Here is a 24,224-nt window from a genome sequence, read left to right as displayed (position 1 = left end):
CTGAAATCAGTTACCTAGAATGCGTATGAAGGTCAAGGGTTCTAACTTAACTGGATGCAAACATGTTTTAAATCAGTGATAGCCCTGACAGTAAAGACAAAACATCAGCTAGACAATCTATGGCTCATTCAGATGTGTCATTCACACTTTATTCTTTGCAGTATAATGTCAACACATTGAGGTTGATTCACTTTGAATGTATTCACTTTGCAAAGTTAATATTCATTTTCAAAGGGAAGTTTTACTAAGCTTAGTGAATGAGTTGAAGCTAAGTGAAAATCCACTTTGCAAAGTATACTCAATTGTGTTCAAAGAAAAATAAAAAAAAATAGGATTTTGCAAGATTGGATGATTGAAGTCAGTCCAGTTTAAGTTTAAACGTATTCACTGAACTACAGTAAGTAAAAGAAGTAAAGAATTCACTTTGTAAAGTCAGCATGCTGTACTCATAAATTATTTCATAAATTAACCCCATTACATTTCTTTTCATAAACTGAATCTTTTTGGGGTCTACATACTTCTGATCCAGGTTCATCTTGTTGATTATCTTTCATTATTTGGAAAGTGACTGATGCAGGACAACATCCTTCAGGAGCTGTGGCTTCTATTACAATCAAGCTACTGCCACTGGGAATCATCCCTGAAGATTTGCCAACAGTGCAGGCAGTCTGAAGGTTATCTCCTGAATATCAAAAATAAATGGGCAGTAAAAATGAAAGTGTTATGGTAGAAGAATTACAATTTCACAATACCATTGGAAATATATAAATACACAAGTCAATTGTCACAAGTATCCTGTATTAAGTCAACATATACTACTTGCCTATGAATACCCACATAACATTAATCAGTTAAAATGCAAAATACTTCTCTAATGAGTAATTAAAAACTCTGTAATTAAATGTTACAAGAACATCCCAGTGATCTCTCCATGTTTAGATGGCTTGAAATGTGAAACTGAATCATTGCATTATGCAGTGTAACTGTAATGACATAGTTCTACCTGTTACGGAGTCACTTTGGGTGGGGGCCCATGGAACCCATCTCACTTTGGAGAGGTGGGGAGACCCCTGTCTCAGCTCAACATATCCCTCTTATGTGTAAATCGTCCTGTGCCTGTTAGGGGTATAACCTATGTCCTAATATTGTGTAGGCTTTGCCTCAGACTGTGTAGACATGTTTAGGAGATAGGTGGGGTGAGGGTTGTTGATTGTTTAATGTTATGTGGCTGCATCACGTTGTTATATTGTTTGTCTGGCTCGGGAGCAAACTATTATGGGATGTATGTGTTTATGTGTATTAGCTTAGTGGGGGGGGGGGGTCTCCAGCAGCCCTCACTCCTGATGGGACTGTCTGCTGGTGTAAAGTTTGAATACCTGTGTGTCTCCTGTTACTAAATGTAGATTGCCCCTCCCTGTGTCATTATGCAGGGAGGGGGGATTGTCTCCTGAGTGTATATATCTTGTATCTGTGTTCAAATAAACTAGTCTACCTGTCCACTTAAATCTGGTGTTGTCTGGATCTTGGGGTAGCAATAGCCAGTTCTTGACAGAGATACCCAGTCATGGGTGTCTGGGATCCGTTACAGTACCTTTGTCAGTAAATTCATGTTACCAAATAGCTGCCTTGATTCAAAATCGAAAAACTGGAGTGCCAATGTCCAAAAGGCATCTGCTTCCTGCCCCTTCTACTCTCTTTAAACTTATGTCAACTTTTTCATTTTACAAAGCCATTTCAAAGTCCTTGGAAATTGGTAAGCATTGGGAATGCTTAGTGGCAGTCCTTTAAAATTGTTCCATTCCTGCAGTGTACAGTAGTTCTGCCTATTGAGCAGGAAGGTGTAATGTGCACTGCATTGCCATTAACTTCTAAATTGCCATTGGGGTCTACCATAAAGAAGCTAACAGAGTGCAGTACACATTAAAACTTTTCATGTATCACTCTGCATGAGGGGAGGAAATGTGATACTCACTTCACTGACTTTTTACATTCACAGGATATCAAGGGGGTTTCTATAAAGGAAACAGAATAAGGAGAGGGGTTGTAGGGGTAGGTACCCCAACATAAACTGGAGAGGTTTGGTATTGTGAATATGACTATGCAAGGAAACCCATACTGAAAAAGAAATGTAAGATATCACCACTGTACTTTCTTTTCGAAAATGCTGGTGTCCTGGGAAACATTGCTATTTAAGGACATCAATACAATATGAGTCTCCCATGCCACCTTTCTCACCCTTCTCCTCCTCCTAGCCGCGGGAGACATCTCCCCGAATCCTGGCCCTCCACCACCTCCCTCACCCGCACAACACCCTCCCGCCTCCATGTCCTACCGCAACCTAGTATCTGTCCCCCTGCTCCCTAAAATCTCCCCCCCGTTTTCATGTGCACTCCTGAACGCCCGATTGGTGTGTAACAAGCTTACCGCCATCCACGACCTCTTTGTTTCCCGCTCCCTCAACCTCCTGGCGATCACGGAAACCTGGATCCAGCCCACTGACTCTACCTCCCCTGCTGCACTCTCCTATGGAGGTCTCACCTGGACCCACTCACCCAGACCTAACGGTCGTAAAGGTGGTGGGGTTGGTCTGCTCCTGTCACCGCAGAGCACCTTCCGAGTCCTCCCAAACCCCCCCTCCCTATCCTTCTCCTCCTTCGAGGCCCACTGTGTCCGACTATTCTTCCCAACCCCCCTGAAGATTGCTGTGATATACCGGCCTCCTGGATCCATACCCCGCTTCCTGGAAGACTTCTCCTCCTGGCTACCCTTCTTCCTCTCCTCTGAGCTACCCACCATCATTCTTGGGGATTTCAACATCCCTGTCAACCGTGAAAACCCAGACACAGCCCGTCTCCTCCACTTAACCTCCTCCTTTGCACTTGCACAGTGCATACAATCCACCACCCACTCCGACGGGAATATCCTTGATCTTGTCTTCTCCAACCGCTGCGCTCCCCACAACCTCACTAACACCCCCTTCCCTCTCTCTGACCACAACCTGATCACCTTCTCTATCTCCTCGTCCTCCAACGCCTACCCCTCCAAATGCCACACTACTACCAGCCGTAACCTCCGCAACCTTAACCCTGCCCCCCTCCACTCTGCAGCTGATCAACTCCACGACCGCATCCTCCCCCTGTCCTGCCCCGACTTGGCTATGACTGCCTACAACAACGTGCTGACAGCAGCCCTTGACTCACTAGCGCCTTTAACCACACGCAACATCAGACTCCGACCGCTCCAGCCCTGGCAGACTGATCACACCAAAACCCTCAAACGACGCAGTCGTGCCCTGGAGCGACTATGGCGCAAAACAAAATCCCAACGAGCTTTCACCTGCTACAAATCTGCCTTCCGCACCTACACCTCCTCCCTCCACGCAGCCAAACAAGCCTACTTCCTGACCCTCATCAAGGCCCTCTCCTCCAATCCTCGCCGACTCTTCTCCACCTTCAACTCTCTACTCTCTCCACCCCCACCTCCACCCAGCACCTCACTCACCGCCCTTGAGATTGCCAATCACTTCAAAAACAAGATTGACACAATTCGCAAGGACATTGCCGCAACTCACACGCCCTCTCAACCCGTCCCCTCTCACACAGCTACCCCCTCATCCCCCCTCCCCCTCGACATTACCCGCAGGGATTTCGTCACTGCTCAAACTCCCTCCAACCCCGTTCCCCCTCACTCAGCTACCCCCTCATCACCCCTCTCCCACGGCCCCACCACTGCTCTGACCTCCACTCCCACCCCACCCTACATTCCTCATACTGAAGCTCCCCCAACACTCCACACCTTTGACCTTACTACCATCGAGGAAGTCTCCAAGATCCTCTCTGATGCCCGCCTCACCACCTGCCCCCTCGACCCTATCCCCTCACAATTCCTACGACCTCCCTCCCCCTCCATCCTACGCTCCCTCACCCATATCTTTAATCTCTCCCTCTCCTCCGGCACTTTCCCCTCCCCACTGAAGCATGCACACATCACCCCCATACTTAAAAAGCCCTCCCTGGACCCCAATGACCCGAACAACCTCAGACCCATCTCCCTGCTCCCACTTACATCTAAACTCCTCGAGCGTCTCGTCTACACCCGCCTATGCTCTCACCTCAACGACAACAAACTCCTCGATCCCCTACAGTCTGGCTTCCGCCCCCTACACTCCACCGAAACCGTCTTACTCAAACTCTCCAACGACCTTCTAACCGCCATAGCTAATGGCCACTATTCAGTGCTCCTACTCCTTGACCTCTCTGCGGCCTTCGACACAGTTGACCACCCCCTCCTCCTCAAAATACTACACTCCCTCGGCCTCAGAGATTCTGCTCTCTCCTGGCTCTCATCCTACCTGTCACAACGCTCTTTCAGCGTTACCTATAATGCTACCACCTCCCCCTCACTCCCCCTCTCTGTTGGGGTCCCTCAAGGCTCTGTCCTTGGGCCCCTTCTCTTCTCCATCTACACCTCCTCCCTTGGCCAACTCATACACTCTCACGGCTTCAACTACCACCTCTATGCCGACGACACACAAATCTATCTCTCAACCCCCCACCTCACCCCCTCGGTCTCTGCCCAAATCACACACCTACTGAGCGACATATCAGATTGGATGTCGCTCCACTTCCTTACACTGAATCTCTCCAAAACCGAGCTCCTTGTCTTCCCCCCAGCCCGAACCCCACCCCCCATTGACTTCTACATCACATCCAACAACGCCAATATCAAACCCGCTCTGCAGGCCAGAGTACTTGGTGTCATTCTGGACTCCAACCTATCCTTCCAGCCCCAAGTCCAATCTTTAACAAACTCGTGCAGACTCCACCTCCGCAACATCGCCAAAATCCGCACGTTCCTAACCCCAGAAACCACTAAACAGCTCATCCACTCCCTCATCATATCACGACTCGACTACTGCAACTCCCTCCTCACTGGCCTGCCTTGCCGCTGGCTATCCCCGCTTCAGTCGATCCTGAATATGGCTGCCAGACTCATTCACCTTTCCAACCGCTCCATTTCCGCCACCCCCCTCTGCCAATCCCTCCACTGGCTTCCGATTGCGCAACGGATCAAATTTAAAATCCTAACACTGACGTACAAAGCTGTCCACCATACTGCCCCGAACTACATCACTGACCTAATATCCAAGTACCGCCCAGCACGCACACTCCGCTCCTCACAAGACCTCCTTCTCTCTAGTTCCCTGGTCTCCTCCTCCCATGCCCGCCTCCAGGACTTCTCCAGGGTGTCACCCATCCTCTGGAACTCCCTGCCCCAACCCATCAGATTATCACCTACTCTCCTCTCCTTTAGGCGCACCCTGAAAACCCATCTCTTCAGGGAAGCCTACCTCACCCCCTGCTAACTTGCTGACCTCCTTCACTCTTCCTACCACTCCGTCCCCCACAGCTATCTCCTCCTGTACCACTGCCCCATCCCTTCTAGATTGTAAGCTCGAAAGAGCAGGGCCCTCGATCCCCTCATGTTTTGCATTGTATTGGTATTGTTCTGTCACATGTTCTGTCCCCCTTTGTAATGTACAGCGCTGAGTGAACTATTGGCGCTTTATAAATACTGTATAATAATAATAATGAGTTACCCGCCAGAAAAGTAAATTAGGTCTTTATTTTTACTCTAACCTCGGTGGCAGCATACTTGTTCTGTGGCAGTGACCTGGAAAGTAATGAAGCTATAGACAGAAAAGCAGGTGGTCAGCTACGAGAACCATTATGTTCTTTGGCTCTGTTTAATAAATGTTGAAAAATTACCTTTGCTCCTCAGAATGGTTCCCTATACAAGGGCTATGTCTAACTTTTTTCCTTATCAATTACCAGTCCTATATTGTATCTCAAATAGATCATATCACAAAGGAAAATGCAACATTTCGGAGCTGCTCAGGACCCCTTCGTCATCACATGCCTGACGAAGGGGTCCTGCGCAGCTCAGAAACATTGCACTTCCTTTGTGATGTGATCTTTTTTGAATAAAAACCTTTTTTGGACCATATTGAGATCCGCGGTGTGCTGGTGAATATGTACGTTTACCTATGATGTTTCCAATCCCAGCTGGTAGTTGCTACATCACCCTCCATTGATGATCCATACTTCAAGGAATGTGTGTGAAGGGAATATAGTTATAGACTATACTGTATCTCTTCTGATTTAAACAGAACAGAGAAGCAACAACAAAAAAAAAAATCAGCAGACCCAAGATTATGTGATTTCAAACGTTCCTCTTCAAAGAGATATTTGTTTTATGCCAACAGGGTCCTTGGATGTAAATCAATGTGTTTTGGGCACCACAAAAAAAACTTTAAAAGTGAAAATTCAGCCCAACAGCTAATACACAGGCAAAACATGTATATGCATACTATTTTAACTGCTTCAAAATTTGTAATTCTATACTGACAGCCTGTTGATTTACATAGCTCTGCTACTCTGCACATAGGTATTTTCACACAACCAGGAAATTCAGTTGCAGGTCTCTTTTTACTAGTTGTTGCATCAGCTCTACTGTTTCCTGAGTAAAATCTGTGCTGATTGAAAAGATGTGATCATGATAATCCATTGTTCAACAAAAAGGCTAGGACATGGAGGTGATTGCTAACCAGTCTAAGGGTCCTTTCACATGGGCATTCTGTTCTTTTCATCAGTTCAGTCACTTTTTTTAAAGAAAAAATGGATCAGTTCACATCAGTTTACATCAATTTACATCCCTTTTTCATCAGTTTACATCCATTTTTTACATCCTTTTCCAATGCAAAAATGGACTGTATGTCCATTTACATCCATTTACTTTTGTTTTTCTGTCTTTTGTTTTGGGTTTTTTTACAGAAGAAAAATAGTTTTCCTCCGTTCAAAAAACAGATGTTGATGGATGTGGACATTAACCGCTCTCTGACCGCCCTATAGCAGTTATACTGTTACAGGGTGGCAGGGGTGCGCAAAATCACGTTTACATACGTGATTTTGCATTTCCGGGTAGGAGAAATTCATGGGCATGGCTGTCAATCACTGAGTCCCAGCCGGTGATTACCCATCGACGCCCGGTGAGCATCTCCAATGGGGAATAGGACTGTTTTGTTTACAAACAGTTCTCCTCCCTGTCAGCTCAGGCACATTGCTCTGGATGGCTGTGCACAGTAAAGCACAAACACACCGCCCCCTAGTAAAACACTCTCTGAACACAGTTAACCCTTTGATCACCCCTCATGTTAACCTCTTCCTGCCTAGTGCCATTAGTACAGTGTCTACTTTTTTTTAGCACTGATCACTGTATTGGTGTCACTTGGGATGTCAGTGACACCAAGTCAATTCCCCCCAGTGTCAGAATGTCCACTGCAGTCCTGCTATAAGTTGCTGATCGCCGCCATTACTAGTAGAAAACAAAATTCCAGTATCTATACCTCCATTTGTAAACGCTATAACTTTCACGTAAACCAGTTAATTGACACATATTTTTTTCAGCAAAGACATGTAGCAGAATACATTTTGGCCTAAATTTATGACGATATTAGATTTTTAAAAATTTTTTACTGGACATGTTTAATAGCAAAAAGTCAAAAATATTTTGACTCAAAACTGTCTCAAAATTGTCAAGCTTTTTGTTTTTATAGCGCAAAAAATAAAAAAAATGCACAGGCAATCAAATACTGTACCACCTAAAGAAAGTTCAATTTGTGAGAAAAAAAGGGTGTAAATTTCATTTGGGTGCAGAGTTGCATGACCGTGCAATTGTCAATTAAGTTAAAGCAGTGCCTTAATGCAAAAAATGGCCTGGTCAGGAAGTGGGGTAAATCCTCAAGAGGGCAAGTGGTTAACGGACGTAAACAGAGGATCATCCATTTACATTCGCTAGTCCATAGAAATACATGGGTGTCCGTTTTTCATCAGTAAACGGACAGATGAAAAGCGGACATATGGAACACCTGTTTGAAAGGGGATTTTTAACCAATAACCTGTGTATAATCTGCCTGGCTGTGTTACCAAGAATATAAATTGTGCAGCGCTTGTGCAGCAGTGTGTAAAAAGCAAGATAGGGTGCATGGAATCTTTTTTATGTCAGGTAAAATTATAAACATATAAGTATTTTAACTGTGTATTTAACTCTTTGCCTTTAGTTGTGCTTTAACTGTAAATCTGTATTTAAAAAACATACCTGTTATCATAACTGTCCTTATTCTGGCTGCCATAAGCTCTTGCAAAACAGGCTTTGTTTCAGGTTTAAGTTTATTTTCCATTATTAGCAATCCGAGAAAAACAAGGTTAGATTCTATATCCTCCCTGATACAAAACAATAGTGACAGTGTAATTCAGTGTTTTAAAATAAAATATACTTTATAAACAATTAAATGTTGAACCATCTCCAATAATTCCTCTGTGAGTAATAACCAATGTCTGTAATTTGGTGTTCTATGTGTTTTCAACAATCATCATTTAAATGGAAAAAGCTATCAACCAGGGGCGGACTGACAACTCATGGGGCCCCCGGGCAATAGGGGATCATGGGGCCCCTGTGTCCTTGCCCAAACTCAAAAAAGTCTATGAAAAAGGTACCAGGGGCATCTCATGGGGCCCCCTACTGACCCCGGGCCCTCGGGCAGTGCCCGAGTTTCCAAATGGTCAGTCCGCCCCTGCTATCAACCAATCATAAACAATAAAACAGCAAAAGTCTATATATTGTGAATGTAGTATTCCCATACAACTTGTGATATACAGTATCTCACTCCCAGGTGACAGTTGAATATGGGAACTTTTTAGTTATATATGCTCATGTTTGATCTTATTACACGTGAGTGGCTTTCTATTTTTATGCTTTTTTTAAAATAAAATACCAGTGAGCACTATATAGATTCTCATTGTCTTTTAACATGTAAATGCACACTGAATGATCCATCCACCCTCCAGAGCTGCTGAGGTTCTCCAAAAGTCAAAGTCTGTACTGATTAAGAAGTAGAGGAGTCCATCTGGTGTTCATGATTACATGAACTTTTGCTTATTGTTTAAGATTGGTTGATAGTTTTTGCTGATTAATTGATGATTGCTGAAAACACATAAAACACCAGTTTACAGACATTGGTTATTACTCACAGATAAATTATTAATCTAAAGTCATAAAGTTGACCTGAACTCAAAATGTTAAGATTTGCTATTTAAGAGAAAACATCTAGAAATGTTTCCTAGACAGTGCCCTGAAATATCTACCTTTTGTTTTGAATTCCTTCTGATAAATAGCAGTGTACTTCCAGTGCCTAGGCATTCTCAAGCATCATAATTCTATATCTGTAGTGTGAGGTCAGCTAAGGAATAAACTGCCTCTGACAGCTTCTCTCACAATACTCTGTGTGAGATCTTGTGATTCCACTACTTTGCTGCTTACTGTTCTCCTTGCTGAAGAGGAACCTGTACATGAGGACCTGCAATGCACAGATCTCTTGGCTTCTGCTTCATTTATTCTGTAGATCTGTTTTTTGCCCTTCTCCTGCTTCTAAATTTAATCTTACCTTACTAGTCATGATATTTCTAGTGAGGGCACCAATAAAATGATAAAACAAGGCTCTGCTACTCTACCAAGATGACTACCTCCACACATGGATAAAACATGGAACTCTTTATGGTACGTAAATACAGAGAAATGATCCGCTGCAGGGATTCTACAGGCAATACTTGTAACTATTCTTTTGCACTGTGCGTGCTTTTCTTTGGGCACAGCTTCCACAGTTTAGCTTCACCATAACAAGGTTATATAGGCAAAATAGAAGATTTTATCAGCAGTGTTTCTAAAATCTGCATCAAAGCTGCAAGGTACTAACATATCAGGGCAGGATCATTTAAGAAGGCATGCATCTTTACTATTTTAGCAGGAGGTATTATTTCTAACAAGTATGTCCTACAAGCGAATGGATTTCTAAAGTCTTTAGTTCTTTCTACAGTTAGAAAAACAACATAGACAAAAAACAATAGTGGAGGATCAAATGCAAACCAGTGGTATAGATTAAGGGAGCTGTTGGAGGCGTGTATCTATGTGTTATTTTAAGGTGATAGGTTACAAATTGCAGCAGTCAATATACATGCTGAGACCTGCAAACGCTAACCAATAGTCAGTTGGCATGCCAGGTTCCAGTCTAATATTGCAATATTATTACCTGTCAAGTCTCTGAAGAATATCTTGGCCATTTACTTCGACAGTTTTATATGCCAATGCAATTACTCGAAATCCTTGCAAAGTATAATGTTGAAGTTCATTTGGGAAACAAAGAGGAACTGTATTTGAGGAAAAAAAAGTTTCATGATTACTTCTATTCTGAGGAAGGATAACTGTTTTGGTGAATTCAAAAGGATTTAAAGATTTGTATTCTTCCATTTAAAAACATGCTTTATATATACAATAAGTACATATTAGTCTTGCAAATCAATGAATGCAGGCACTTAGAATTGAACATGTTAGATGTAAAGCTTTCATTTAAAGTGATTGTAAAGACTGAAGGTTTATTACCTTAATGCATTCTATTCAAGAAGGTAAAAAACCTTCTGTGTGCAACAGTGCCCCCAGCCCCCTCAATACTTGCCTGAACCCCATCATGATCCATGGATGTGCAGAACAGCCTTGGCTGTCCTGGGTCTCTGTCTCCTCATTGGCTAAGACAGTAAGTGGGAGCCATTGGCTTCTGCTGCTGTCAATCACAGCCAGTCAGCCAATGAGGAGAAAGAGGGGGCAGGGCAAGCCACAGCTCCATGTGTTAATGGACTCTGCACAGAGGGTGTCCCCATACAAGCTGCTTGCTGTGGGGGCACCCGATAGGAGGGAGGGGCCAGGAGAGCCTGCGGGGGACCAGAGAAGAGGAGAGTCCAGGCTGCTCTGTGCAAAACCACTGCACACAGTAGGTAAGTATAGCATGTTTGTTATCCCCCCCCAAAAAAAAAAATAACCTTAAGCCTATCCATTTTACTTTTAACCAATATGTTATAACTTCATAACATAATGATCATTCCAAATGTGTCATGTGTCTTTCCCTGTACACACTCTATAATGGGAAGCCAAGTTTTATCTTACATATCACAAGGTTTAACTGGTAACATCAATTCTTCGAAGGTTAATACACCAGAAGCTAATGGGTTGCTGGCTTAATTGCAGCAATATTATCTGATCTTGTATCAATTATATGGAAATTTTTCTTAACTTCTTACTTAACCTCTCTAAATCAATTGTTTAATTATCTGGCTGCAGGTTAGTCCACATTGCCTCCCGTTTTGATTTGTTTGACAATCCTAAAAGGGTGTCCTAAAGGGTGACTAATTAAATTCTAATTATTGTATAGGTTTCAACATCATAAAAACTACTTTCACAGCATGGTCCGATAAAAATGGTGTAATGCAGGGTATATTACCTTAAACAATGGTGTGTAATCACCCAATCAAATGTAAAGGAAATTCCAATTTTATGACATTCCTCCACACCTGGGCAGAGCACTCAACGTGTACTCCAGTCAATAAAAACATATTTCTTTAGTAAATGACTCCCAATAACTCTTCATTTTCTCCAAAGCATAGGACCTTTGACACTAGCATTTCTATGTCACAGCAGTTTTGCCATTTTAGAAGTTAATTTCCTATGACAAATATAACTACAACATTCAATAATGGCAAGTAAATCTCAATCAAATTAAAGTGTTCCTAAACCCAGGACCCTGCATTCACTATATCTGGTCTCCCACAGTACACACAACATGGAAATGCAATTATTTTAGTAAATATAAATTGCTAATTACTGTTTCTCATCAACAGTATATAGCAGTCTTGTGACTTCTATCAGTGTCCAGCTGAGCACTGTTTAAAGCTTGTAGGATGAGTTTTCAGTCTCCTCTCACTGCCCTATGAGATTGCATAACCCTTGACCCTCTGTCTGGGCAGTGCTGATTGTCCTGTGCTGATCACATGCACCCTCCCAAGAAAAAGAAAACAACTCTCTAGCAGTACACACCAACCTGAGCATGTACAGAGTGTCCCCGTGTTCCATCAGGAGATGAAATGGGAAACATGGAAGAAGGGGAGGATCAGGATCAAGCATCATTTTTACACAATGCAGAGGATTAACCCCTTAAGTTCCACAATGAGTATACCAAGCAAGCTTTACTGCATATACAGGTGGATTTTACTGCTGTGAGTTTAGTAACACTTTAAGAAAAAAACCAAGAGAGCTTGTGATTTAGGTAGCTTTTTGGCTAATTTGTTTCTAAATCAAGAGTTTGAAGAGACATAATAGTATTATCACCTTTTGTGTTATTAAGTTTATGCTGCAGGTAATCATACCTGTTTCAGATTTGCAGAACTGAACTACCATTTCTGGAGCTCCCTTCATAAATACCAAGTGTTCATCATTTCCTATGACCTTAGCAATGACGGACATGCGCTGTAGACTAGATGAGAAAGGAAACTGGTGTAGAATGATCATGGCTTCCGCTGGTATCTATATTCAAAATAAGGATGTGTGCAAATCCTGTTATTACATGCCTTTTTATCTCTTCAAATATGTGCATACACAAAAACATTAAAGTGCATCTAAAGAAAGGTATGGGAAAGCTAATGTTTTGAACCTTCACAAGAACAGGAATAGAGGAGGAATCTCTCAGCGGTAATACTTGCTGTGGTGACCACTGCCTATGAGAGGAGTGATTCCTTCACTTTGGTGAGATCTCTTGCTTCCTGTTATGTCTCCAGGGCAGTAAGCGATGGAAAAATTGTTGTCAATTAGCAAAAAAAAAAAAAAACTGAGAGGGGTTTAAACCTTCCTCATGTTATCTAAAACACTTTTGGATGACATAACAAAGTAATGTTTCCAATTTATTAGGTAAAAAAATGTTGTACAGATCTTCCACATGGAATACAGCAAAAATTCCAGCATAAAATCAATCATAAAAACAATGTGGCTGAACAGCACTTACTAAGATGGCCGCCAGACCTTTGTTTCACTTAGTATTATGATTCTGATTTATTGGTTTTGAGATCACTTATATATCCATTTTTGGGGGTAATTACCCCTGACATTAATATTATTTTTATCATTATAATATTTTTCTAAATAGGTATTTTTTAATCTATTCTTATTTATATTTGTATACTAGCCCATGGCATTTCATTTGAGATACAGGGAGTTTTTCACAATTTTTCAGAATGGACATTTTTGAAATGAGATCAGTGAGATCTACAATCTCAGATGATGTGTTTACCCTCAATAATGATGCGGATGACCTTCATGGTCTATTTTTACATCTTCAAAATTTGACGATGTCTGAAAAAAGGACACTCTGGGACATCTCCTTTTTAGAGAAGTATGTTAAGGAGCAAATGGTCCCTAGGTCCTTACGCTGGGATATCCTCCCCTGAAACAGATGACGTCAACAGTGAAGTTGAGTGGTACCAGTTTTTTAAATACCGCCGGTTTAGATCTGCTTAAATTCCTTATTTTAAGAAAAAAGAAAAAGCTCATCCATTTAGATACAGAAATAAACAAAGTACGTGAAAAACGGGTTCCCTATAAGATGAAAGATGATTATATCAAGAAAAACAGAGTAAGTGAGCGCTTGAATGAATATACAAATAAACAGCAGCTGTACACCAAAAAAGGCACCGTATCCAACCTCCAGAGACGTAAATGTATAAAAAGAGGGGGAGGTGCAGCGCTATGTAACCTAGCAGACAATAATAAAATTCAAAATCAAACACACATAATAAACAGTGACTGTGTGCTAAAAAAATAAAGCCACTGGATGGTGGCTATGAAGTGAAGGAAGTGCAAAATAAATAAAAGAGTCCAATGGAGGGGTGCTCTTAAGATCCAAGATGATCCTCAGACGTCCAATATTAGGAACCGCCAGGTGATAAGAAATGTAAAGATTGCGCACTCACCAGATACGCAATCTTTATGCGCATTTTTATATAATATCACTGGACCTCCGGTGTCATCAACCTGGTCTGGTCAGATCTGGTCAGCATGTCTTTCACTGCCTGGTACTCGGATAGATGCGGCCGTTCTGTAGATCTGGCTGGTTCTCACCAGGACTCAAATAAACAGAGAGGGCCACATAGTGTGATATCCTTAAAGTATCTTTATTATATACAGGCACAGGATAGCAGAAAAAATCCAATGAAACAAAAATTGTACTGACCCAGATGCAAACAAAGATGGCCGCCGGGGCCCCTTGTGGTGCTGGCGGCGTAGCGTCCGACCTACTGTAGCTTTCACTGACGCGTTTTGAGCAAAAGCTCGTACTCATAGGGGTGAAGCTGCAGGGGGCACTCTTTACATCTGAAGGAAAAACAAATAGAATCTCCAAAAACTGAAAGGTTTCTTCACAGTAAGAGCTGTGAAAATGTGGAATAGACTCCCTCAAGAGTTGGTTCTGGCCAGCTCAGTGGATTGCTTTACAAAAGGCCTGGATTCTTTCCTAGATACACATAATACAGCTGGATACTAAGACTTATAGGTAAAGTTGATCCGATTGCCTCTCGGGGAATAGGGAAGGAGTTTTTTTCCCCTGCAGGAGCAAATTGGATAATGCTTTGCTGGGTTTTTTTTGCTTTCCTCTGGATCAATTGTGTATATAGGATTATAACTTTTTTTTTCTTATTGAACTGGATGGACTTTTGTCTTTTTCTAGCCAGACTAACTTTGTAATTATGTAACTATGATGTCATCCAGCAGCCTTTTTGCCTCAGCCAATAACAGAAAGCTTTGTAATCATATAAAATACAAAGCTTCCCATGGATGGCTGAGCAGCTCTCAGCCCATCTTTATTTTGTTCCAGGAGTGGGCAAAGACGTTCCCATCCCACTGCCAGAACATAGTGATGTACAGTGTATGTAGCTGAGGCCCAGAAAGTGCACCTGTTATTGCAGTATAGTTATTGTTTGGGCCAGCTTGGTCCAAACTGTTTAAGGGAAATTATATGTGGAGTTAGGCTTTACTAGCAAATAAACATCTCTGTTCTTTAACCGTTGTTGCTCAAAAGCTGTGTATATATGGACTGGGCAGCAAGCAGTTAAACCAAGAACATGGCTGTACCAGGGTCATGGCTACATCAGTTTTTTTCAGCTGGCAATCAGCTTTCCAGTAAAAGTGACACAAATGGCTTTACTGCCATCAGATCACTTTCATTGTGCTTCCTGAGCTCTCCTGTTCCACCAGACAGCTAGGGACTGCTGTAAGTGGTTGGGTTGGCTGTGCACAGTGGTAATAGAGAATCACCTGTTCCCTGTTTTTTTATGTGACGAATAAAGCCAGAAACCGAAAGGATTTCATCACTTCCAGTTCCAGTTCTGTCGTTACCTGGTTGCTACAAGCAGGGTAACATCTGATTAAACAGATCTGTGTTTGATCAGATACTTTGAAGGGAAGGGGGGGACATAATAAGTCCCTAATGTCTCAATAAAGAGTACCTGTCACTGCTGAAAGCTATCACAAAGGACTTGTACATTCCTTGTGATAGTAATGAAGGTAAATGAAAAAAAAGTGTTAATAAATTTAAATAAAAGTAATAAAATAATTAAAAACAACCTAGTACCCCCATGCTTGCATGCAAATACAAATGCACACATGCGAAAGTCAGAATGAGCACAATAATTCTAGTAACATAGCTTACATTTACTTCTAAACAGATAATCTGTAAATGCTTTTAAAGCATTGCCTATTGGAGTTTTTCATCATTTAACAGGTGTGTGCAATTTTAAATATTGACATGTGTGGTATCTACTTATACTCCACAACATCACATTTTATCCTTTACCAAAAAAGTGGCTTTTATATTGTATTTGTAAACACTAATGTTTATTACATGGTATTTTTCCTGAAAATGTGTGTTTGATAAAAAGCTGTGCAAATATTGTGTGACAAAAAATTGCAACATCCATCATTTTATTCTCTAGAGCCTCTGCTTTCCGAAAAAATATAATGTTTGGATGTTCTAAGTCATTTTCTAGATTTTAATATGAATGTAAAAAATGTTCTAAAATTGCCTTGGTAGGCAAGTGTTTAAATGATGTACCTCTTCAGCTTCTGGTCCTGGTTTAATAATGGTACATTGAGTTGATTCCTCCCCCTCACTTGTTTCAGCATTACTGTCCTGCAAATACTGTAAGCAAACAAAAAAGAAATGTTATCATGCACATACTGTATATTTATATTTATTCTTACATCTTCATTTAGCAAAGCTTCTGGTTCTCTTATTTGACTACAGGTTTAGCGCAATATCATGCTTGCTGTGGGCCATTTCTCGTAATCCCCCCAACAAAAAGAGGGCTACACTTGTTTACACATTGGGGGTTATTTGCTAAAATTGCATGGTGCAAAATCCTGTGCAGCTTTGCATAGAAACCAATCAGCTTCCAGGGTTTATTGTTAAAACTTCATTGAACAAGCAGAAGTTAGAAACTGATTGGCTACCATGCACAGCTGCACCAGCTTCTGGGTGCACCAATTTTAGTAAATCTCTGTCATTGTCAGGTTGTTCTTGCCCAGCACCAGTAAAACTGATAAATGAACTGAGAAAAAAGTGGATATCTTAGGGTTATTTGCAGGGAATAAATCTGCATACCTGAAGTGATAGCAATCTGGTCTTGACTACAAATATGCTCATATGGATGCATTGCCTAACCCACATTATAGTTGGTTAGGCTTGCCATAGACATCACAAGGGGACAGGTGTATTTGGGATTGCTTTGTCTATTTTGCAACTGTAAGTAATTTTAGTATTTTTTGAGGGTTTTTTTGTGTGATGTTCCCATATCACCACCAGACCATTTGGTTTATTTATTTTTTTAAATTTAGAATCCCATATAGGAGGTTTTCAAAATATTACATATATGATGTTGTTTTATGGGTCAGTCACATACTCATGCCACGTGTGTTCATTTTATATACCTTTTATTTATTTGTGGTTGAGTGCACTGATATACTTTCTCACATTGCCAGTACAATCCTGGCTATTTTTGGGGAAATAATAAGGCTTTGTGTAAAACATTTTACATCTCTCATGGCTAAAACCTTTTTTCAAAATTGTGCTGAGGCCAATGCCAGCATCGTGCACATGATGTCATGACGTTGCGTACCATTTTAAAATAATTAAACACACATGCTTGGCAATGGGCTGATTCTGACACAGCCAGTCTACCCCAGCAAAACCGGTGAGGCGATACCCCCATCATATGCCCAGCCTCTCCCAGGAGATACTCATGCCAGGGCTGATAAGTATATTCTGTGCATGATGCATATGTGGGCATTTATCAGGTGGCTTGTACCTCTAGTGATCTTGGATGGCTTCCTCCATACATTTGTTCCAAACTTCTTCTATTGACATCCGCTGGTATACAAGGGAGGTGTTACAGCAATTACTCTACCATGTGTTTACATACCTAGGGGGTTGATCCCTATAGTTAAGTTTTCTGTAATTTATTTGTGCTGTACCCTCCTCTGGACCTTAGTGCCCATTATCCACAGTAAGGGCACCACCAGTACAGGACTGGAGCTTTCACTGGGAACCTTTTAGCATCCATCATACAAATCTAATAAATAAATTACTATCCTGGAACTTGAGTGTGGCTGGACTTTAAAGTATACTTTAAAGGATTATTGAGCCACCACTTTTTGCCCTGAGACTACTTTGGCCATTGATTACATGCTCTGTACTTGATTGATTTATTTACAGTCATTTGGGATCTCCATAGATGTACAGACTTTAACATATATTGGTATTTTATAAGTTAATTATGTATGGGAGTGAATATGAGAGAGGGGGCACCTATAAGATGATTTTAATTGTCTTTTGTATTGGGTTTCATTTTAATGGTTTGGAATAAATAAAGTATTGTATTATACAGTGGCCTGGTGGAGTGTTGATATAAATGTTTATAGTATTCTTTGTTTGAAGGTTTCATATTTCATAATGAGGTGGAGTCTAAACCCAGCTTTTATTATAGTTGTCCGCTTGCTACAGCCATCACATTGGATCGGATACAGGGGCGTCCCTAGGGTTGGTGTCACCCCGTATAGGTTGCAAGCCGACGATCCCCTCTGGATGGATCAGATCTGTGGATTGAGCATAATGGATCGGAGTCCGATCCATTATGCTCCCCAATCCGCAGATCCGATCCATGCTGCGGGGATTGTCAGCTTGCAACCTATACGGGGTTAACTGATCTCTCCACAAGCTGCACAAAAAGGTAAGTTTTAAAGCAAGCCAATGATCCCCACAAGAAGGATCGGGTCTGCGGATTGGGGAGCATAATGGATCGGACTCCGATACATTATGCTCAATCCACAGATCCGATCCATCCTGCGAGGATCGTCGGCTAGCATTAAAACGTACCTTTTCGTGAAGCGGGTCTGGTGTCACCCAGTGCGATAGGTGTCAACCCCCGCACCTGCCTAGGGACATCACTGATTGGATATGTACCTAGGTATACAGGTAGAAACTGAGTACAAAAATATTTTTTTCTTTTTCATTACCATGTACGAACTTGCAACCTCACTATTTACCTGAAGGGACATAGGTCAGGGTTGACTCCTTGGGATTTATTTACTAAAGCTGGAGAGTGCAAAATCAGACTGCATAGAAACCAATCAGCTTCCAGGTTTCATTGCCAAAGCTTCATTGAACAAGCTGAGGTTAGAAGCTGATTGGTTTCTATGCAGAAGGGAGTCTGATTTTGGACTCTTCAGCTTTAGTAAATAAACCCCCTTCTGTCTGCTGATAACTAAATTAAAGACTATTTTCTCACAGCTTTTAGATTCTGTGCATAAATACCTCAAATACCACCATGTGTGTTGAAATAGTACCCTATTATTCCCCTTTGGTATGATTTTTTTTTCTTCAAAAGTTCTCAGAACTTTTAGATACTATTAGATATTAGCAATCTCATTTGCCTAGTCATAGCTTAAAAATTGGATACATTTGCTCCAAGCAAGGGTCTAGTTACCAGATTGAGCCAATGGGACTGTCAAGGACCTGCAGGCCTCTACACTCTGGTGATCCTGTATTTACTTGGCAGCATTCAGTGGCAATGGCATATGTGACATGATAGTACAGGTGAAACTCGAAAAATTAGAATATCGTGCAAAAGTTCATTTATTTCAGTAATGCAACTTAAAAGGTGAAACTAATATATAAGATAGACTCATTACATGCAAAGCAAGATAGTTCAAGCCGTGAGTTGTCATAATTGTGATGATTATGGCTTACAGCTCATGAAAACCCCAAATCCACAATCTCAGAAAATTAGAATATTACATGCAATCAATACAACAAGGATTGTATATAGAACAATATTGGACCTCTGAAAAGTATAAGCATGCATATGTTCTCAGTACTTAGTTTGGGCCCCTTTTGCAGCAATTACTGCCTCAATGCGGCAAGGCATGGAAGCTATTAGAATGTGGCACTGCTGAGGTGTTATGGAAGACCAGGATGCTTCAATAGCGGCCTTCAGCTCTTCTGCATTGTTCGGTCTCATGTCTCTCATCTTTCTCTTGGCAATGCCCCATAGATTCTCTATGGGGTTCAGGTCAGGCGAGTTTGCTGGCCAGTCAAGCACAGTAATCCCACGGTCATTGAACCAGGTTTTGGTGGTTTTGGTAGTGTGGGCAGGTGCCAAGTCCTGCTGGAAAATGAAGTCAGCATACCTATAAAGCTCGTCTGTGGAACGAAGCATGAAGTGCTCCAAAATCTCCTGGTAGACGGCTGCGTTGACCCTGGACTTAATGAAGCACAGTGGAACAACACCAGCAGATGACATGGCTCCCCAAATCAACACAGACTGTGGAAACTTCACACTGGACTTCAAGCATAATGCAGTGTGTGCCTCTCCATTCTTCCTCCATACTCTGGGTCCTTGGTTTCCAAATGAGATGCAAAAGTTGCTCTCATCAGAAAAGAGGACTTTGGACCACTGAGCAACAGACCAGGTCTGTTTTTCTTTAGCCCAGGTAAGACGCTTCTGACGTTGTTTGTTGTTCAGGAGCGGCTTGACAAGAGGAATACCCATGTCTAGGATCCGTCTGTGTGTGGTGGCTCTTGATGCACTGACTCCAGCCTCAGTCCACTCCTTGTGAAAGTCCCCAACACTTTTGAATGACCTTTTCCTGACAATCCTCTCCAGGCTGTGGCCATCCCTGCTGCTTGTGCACCTTTTTCTTACACACGTTTCCCTTCCACATAACTTTCTATTAATGTGCTTTGATACAGCACTTTGGGAACATCCAACTTCTTTTGCAATTACCTTTTGAGGCTTTCCCTCCTTATGGAGTGTGTCAATGATGGTTTTCTGTACAACTGTTAGGTCAGCAGCCTTTCCCATGATTGCGATTCCTACTGAACCAGACTGAGAGACCATTTAAAGGCTCAGGAACCCTTTGCAGGTGTTATGGCTTAATTAGCTTATTAGAGTGGGACACTTTGAGCCTAGAATATTGCACTTTTTCACAATATTCTAATTTTCTGAGATTGTGGATTTGGGGTTTTCATGAGCTGTAAGCCATAATCATCACAATTATGTCAAATCACAAACTGAACTATCTTGGTTTGCATGTATTGAGTCTATCTCATATATTAGTTTTATCACTTTACAAAATGCAAGGTGAGAAAACAGAAAAACATCTAAATCAATATTTGATGTGACTGTTCTCTGGTTTTAAACCAGCATCAATGCTTTCACTTGCACACTTTGTACACTTGTATAAAGTCCGGGCTTTTGTAGGATTAGAGTCAGATATATGATTAACCAATTATACCGCACAGGTTCTAATGATCATCAAATTCATACGTAGGTTGAAACACAGATATTAACTGAAGAAACAGCTGTATGGGAGGTTTAAGACTTGGTGAGGAACAGACAAACTCTGCTATTAAGGTGAGGTTGTGGAAGAGAGTTTCATGTCTCAGGTCATAAACTCAACTGTTTATGTCTCAGGTCATAAACCATGGCAAGACTGAGCACACAACATTATTATTATACAGGATTTATATAGCGCCAACAGTTTGCTCTGCGCTTTACAATATAACGGGAGACAATGCAGCAACAGTACAGTTAAATGCAAGAGGGATCGGAGGGCCCTGCTCCTCAGAGCTTACAATCTAGGAGGGAGGGGCTAGTAGTACAGAAGGTAGTAACTGTGGGGGATGGACTGATTGGAAGAGTAGAAGATTCCATTGTTAGCTGAGGGCAGGATAGGTTTCCCTGAAGAGATAGGTTTTCAAAGATCGCCTAAAAGATCTCTGAAACAACAAGACACAAAGTAACTGCATAAGCAAGCTCTCTCCGAGACAAAGATTTCAAAGCAGACTGGGGGTTCCCGCTGTGCTTTTCAAGATCTTTTGAAGAAACCAAAAAAATTGAGCAGCATTGAGGACCATAGATGCAGTGATTGACCAAGGAAACTCAATGCAGCAGATCAAAGACACATCATGCTTATTTCTTTTTGCCATCAGAAGATGTTCACCAGTGATCCTCAAGAACTGGCGGAAATCATACCTCTAATGTGGAAACAAGGCTGACTCAACTACTCAAAGTAACTACTCATGAAAACATTAAAACTGGGGTGCAGAAAAATGGCAGCAGGTGTTCTGGACTGATAAGACAAAATATTTGGCTGTAGCAGGAGGCAGTTTTTTTGCTAAAGGGCTGGAGAGTGGTACAATAATGAGTGTCTGCAGACAACAGTGAAGCATGGTGGAGATTATTTGCAAGTGTGGGGCTGCATTTCTGTAAATGGAGTTGGAGATTTGGTCAGGGTCAATGGTGTCCGCAATGCTGAGAAAGGCAAGCAGATCCATCATGCCATACCACAAGGGAGCCATTTGATTGACCCACATTTATTATGCAGCAGGACAATGACAACAAACATGCAGCAAATGTCATTAAGAACTATATTCAGTGTAAAGAATAAGGAGTACTGAAAGTGATGGCCTGGCCCCTACAGAGCCCTGATCTTAACATCATCAAGTTTGTCTGAGATTACATGAAGAGACAGAAGTATCTGAGGCAGACTACATCCACAGAAGATCTGTGGTTAGTTCTCCAAGATGTTTGGAACAACCTACCTGCTGAGTTCCTTAAAAAAAACTGTGTGCAAGTATACCTAGAAGAATTGATGCTGTTTTGAAGCCAAAAGGTGGTCACACCACATATTGATTTAATTTGGATTTTTCTTTTCTGTTCATGCACTTTCAATGTTATTAATTGATAACATAAACATTATTAATATGACTATTAACACTTTTTTTTTCTAGTTTTTGCCTAAACATTTGCACAGTAGTGTATATATATATTTTTATTTCACTTACCATCTAACAGGCTTTAGTTAGCACTCTTTAGCTTTGTTAGATTCTTGTTGATTGAGTGGAGACATTTATAACATTCTTTTCGATTTTACATGTTTTATAGTGTGAGATCAAATGTTTTATTTATATATTTCTTGGATCTCTATCACCATCTACTGGACTGTTTAGTTAGCCTTTTTTTGTTTTAGTTTACTGACTTTTAGCTATACAAGTTCTTGTTCTACTACTGCAATCTTTAATTTTGCAATTGTTTTGTTAATTTTGTTTTATTTTTGTGTGAACAGCTTATTCAGGAAGCTTCAGAGACCATAGGCATGATTTCAATAGACATGCAAGGAAATTAAATTAATTGTCATGGATTGAATGTGTCTACCTTAAATATCCAAGAATGTATACAAGAAGTTCCATTTTTTAAATTCCCCTGCACATGATTGGTTGTTTCCTCACTGTATTTTTCCTTTTTTCAAACTTATCAGTATGTCTGGCCAAGTGCTGGCAGTCTACTGCTTTTTTTAAAATACTTTTATAGATGCTTAATAAATGAAATAATTGTGAATAGAATACCATGCATAGAGAAAACTTTATATTGATATTTGTATATACACATGGTTCATTGGTTCATTGGTACCATATAAATGTGGTTCATTGATTTCTGTTTTTTGGCATTTTTATTATAATATGATTTTACCATATTATGAAATGGTTCTTTTTTGTTGTTGTTTTTATTCACCATTAAAAAAACCCCTAATTTTGTTAGGATTTATGTGTAAAAATATTTCCTTGTATTGTGAAATAAAAGTAAGATTTTATATTTGCGCTACACTATTTCCTAATTTCTTGATCCTCAGAACTTCAGTTTGCCCCAGTGCTGGCCTCATGCAGGAGACAAGTTGAAAGTTAGATTGTCATGTTCTGCGTCCTGTGGAAGAGACTTTGGTCTCAATTAAAATTTCTCTTTGCTTTCTCTCATGAGTTTATTTGATCAGACTTTTCTATAAAGCAAAATATCAACAGTATGTACTTGTCAGTATGTCAACATAATTTTTAAAAATAAATGAGTGCTTACAATTTGACTTTCAGTGGTTGCAAGGTGATCTGCTATTCTTGTGAATCCTATAGAAATATATTTGTCTTTGAGGCTGCAATGCATTAGTATTGAACTTTTTCTGTATTATGCTGCTTCTAAAGCTGGCAGAATATTATTATAAACTTGGTTTGATATGGATCTGTGCATAACCATAACAAACAACAGTTTTACTCATTACTGGTCAAAACAGATGAATGTGTTTTATTTAACAGCACAAGTTAAACCTAAACTATATCTAAAACCAAACCTTTTTAAAATGTTACATAGAGTAGAGAATTACTTTAGATACACTTTAATAATGTGTATTATATTCTCTGATACTTTTAAAATGTCCCAGCTCACCCTCTGATTTGTATACAAGTTGTTATCAATACCTCTCCAACCTGCATTCAGTCAGCAGAAAACATTATTCCTTTGGGTTACAAAGGAAATAGAGTGTTAGGATGACTATGTATATGATGGGCAGATCTCTCACCACGGGGACTGCCTGTCTTCTCATGAAACAATGTTTCCTTCGAGACCAGTCCCTCTCCTTCCCAGTTCAACCAAATGAAAAGCTTCTTCACTTTTCTTCATGTGAAAAGGGAACAACTAACAGCCTGTCACTTATAGATGTTTTCCAGATTTTTTGCAATCCTTTGTGTAGTGTAACAGTCACTTATAAGAGAAATCCTTCAAATTGTTCTTCAGTTAATCCAGTGTTTCTCAGTTCCAGTCCTCATGGACCCCCAACAGGTCATGTTTTCAGGATTTCCATTATTTTGCACAGGTGATTTGATCAGTTTCACTGCCTTAGTAATTACCACAGCT

General features: G+C 40.9%; 1 protein-coding gene across 1 annotated transcript in view; it reads right to left on the bottom strand.

Moving 5' to 3' along the window:
- Positions 1–24,224, bottom strand: part of LOC149445015 (putative cation-transporting ATPase 13A4) — a 119,255-nt gene that overhangs the window by 34,674 nt on the left and 60,357 nt on the right. The window contains exons 15-19 of the mRNA XM_089654308.1: positions 16,040–16,126; positions 12,309–12,465; positions 10,145–10,262; positions 8,158–8,282; positions 519–682 (exon numbers count right to left, since the gene is read on the bottom strand). Coding sequence (XP_089510434.1) covers positions 519–682; positions 8,158–8,282; positions 10,145–10,262; positions 12,309–12,465; positions 16,040–16,126 — 651 coding nt within the window. The remainder of the gene's footprint in view (positions 1–518; positions 683–8,157; positions 8,283–10,144; positions 10,263–12,308; positions 12,466–16,039; positions 16,127–24,224) is intronic.

The sequence above is a fragment of the Staurois parvus genome, unplaced genomic scaffold (genome assembly GCF_062004578.1).
Source record: "Staurois parvus isolate SC_StPar_1 unplaced genomic scaffold, SC_StPar_1.0 ptg000750l, whole genome shotgun sequence".
In the NCBI taxonomy this organism is placed as follows: domain Eukaryota; kingdom Metazoa; phylum Chordata; class Amphibia; order Anura; family Ranidae; genus Staurois; species Staurois parvus.
The sequence above is the reverse complement of the archived record's forward strand: the minus strand, read 5'-3'. Positions and strand labels throughout refer to the sequence as shown.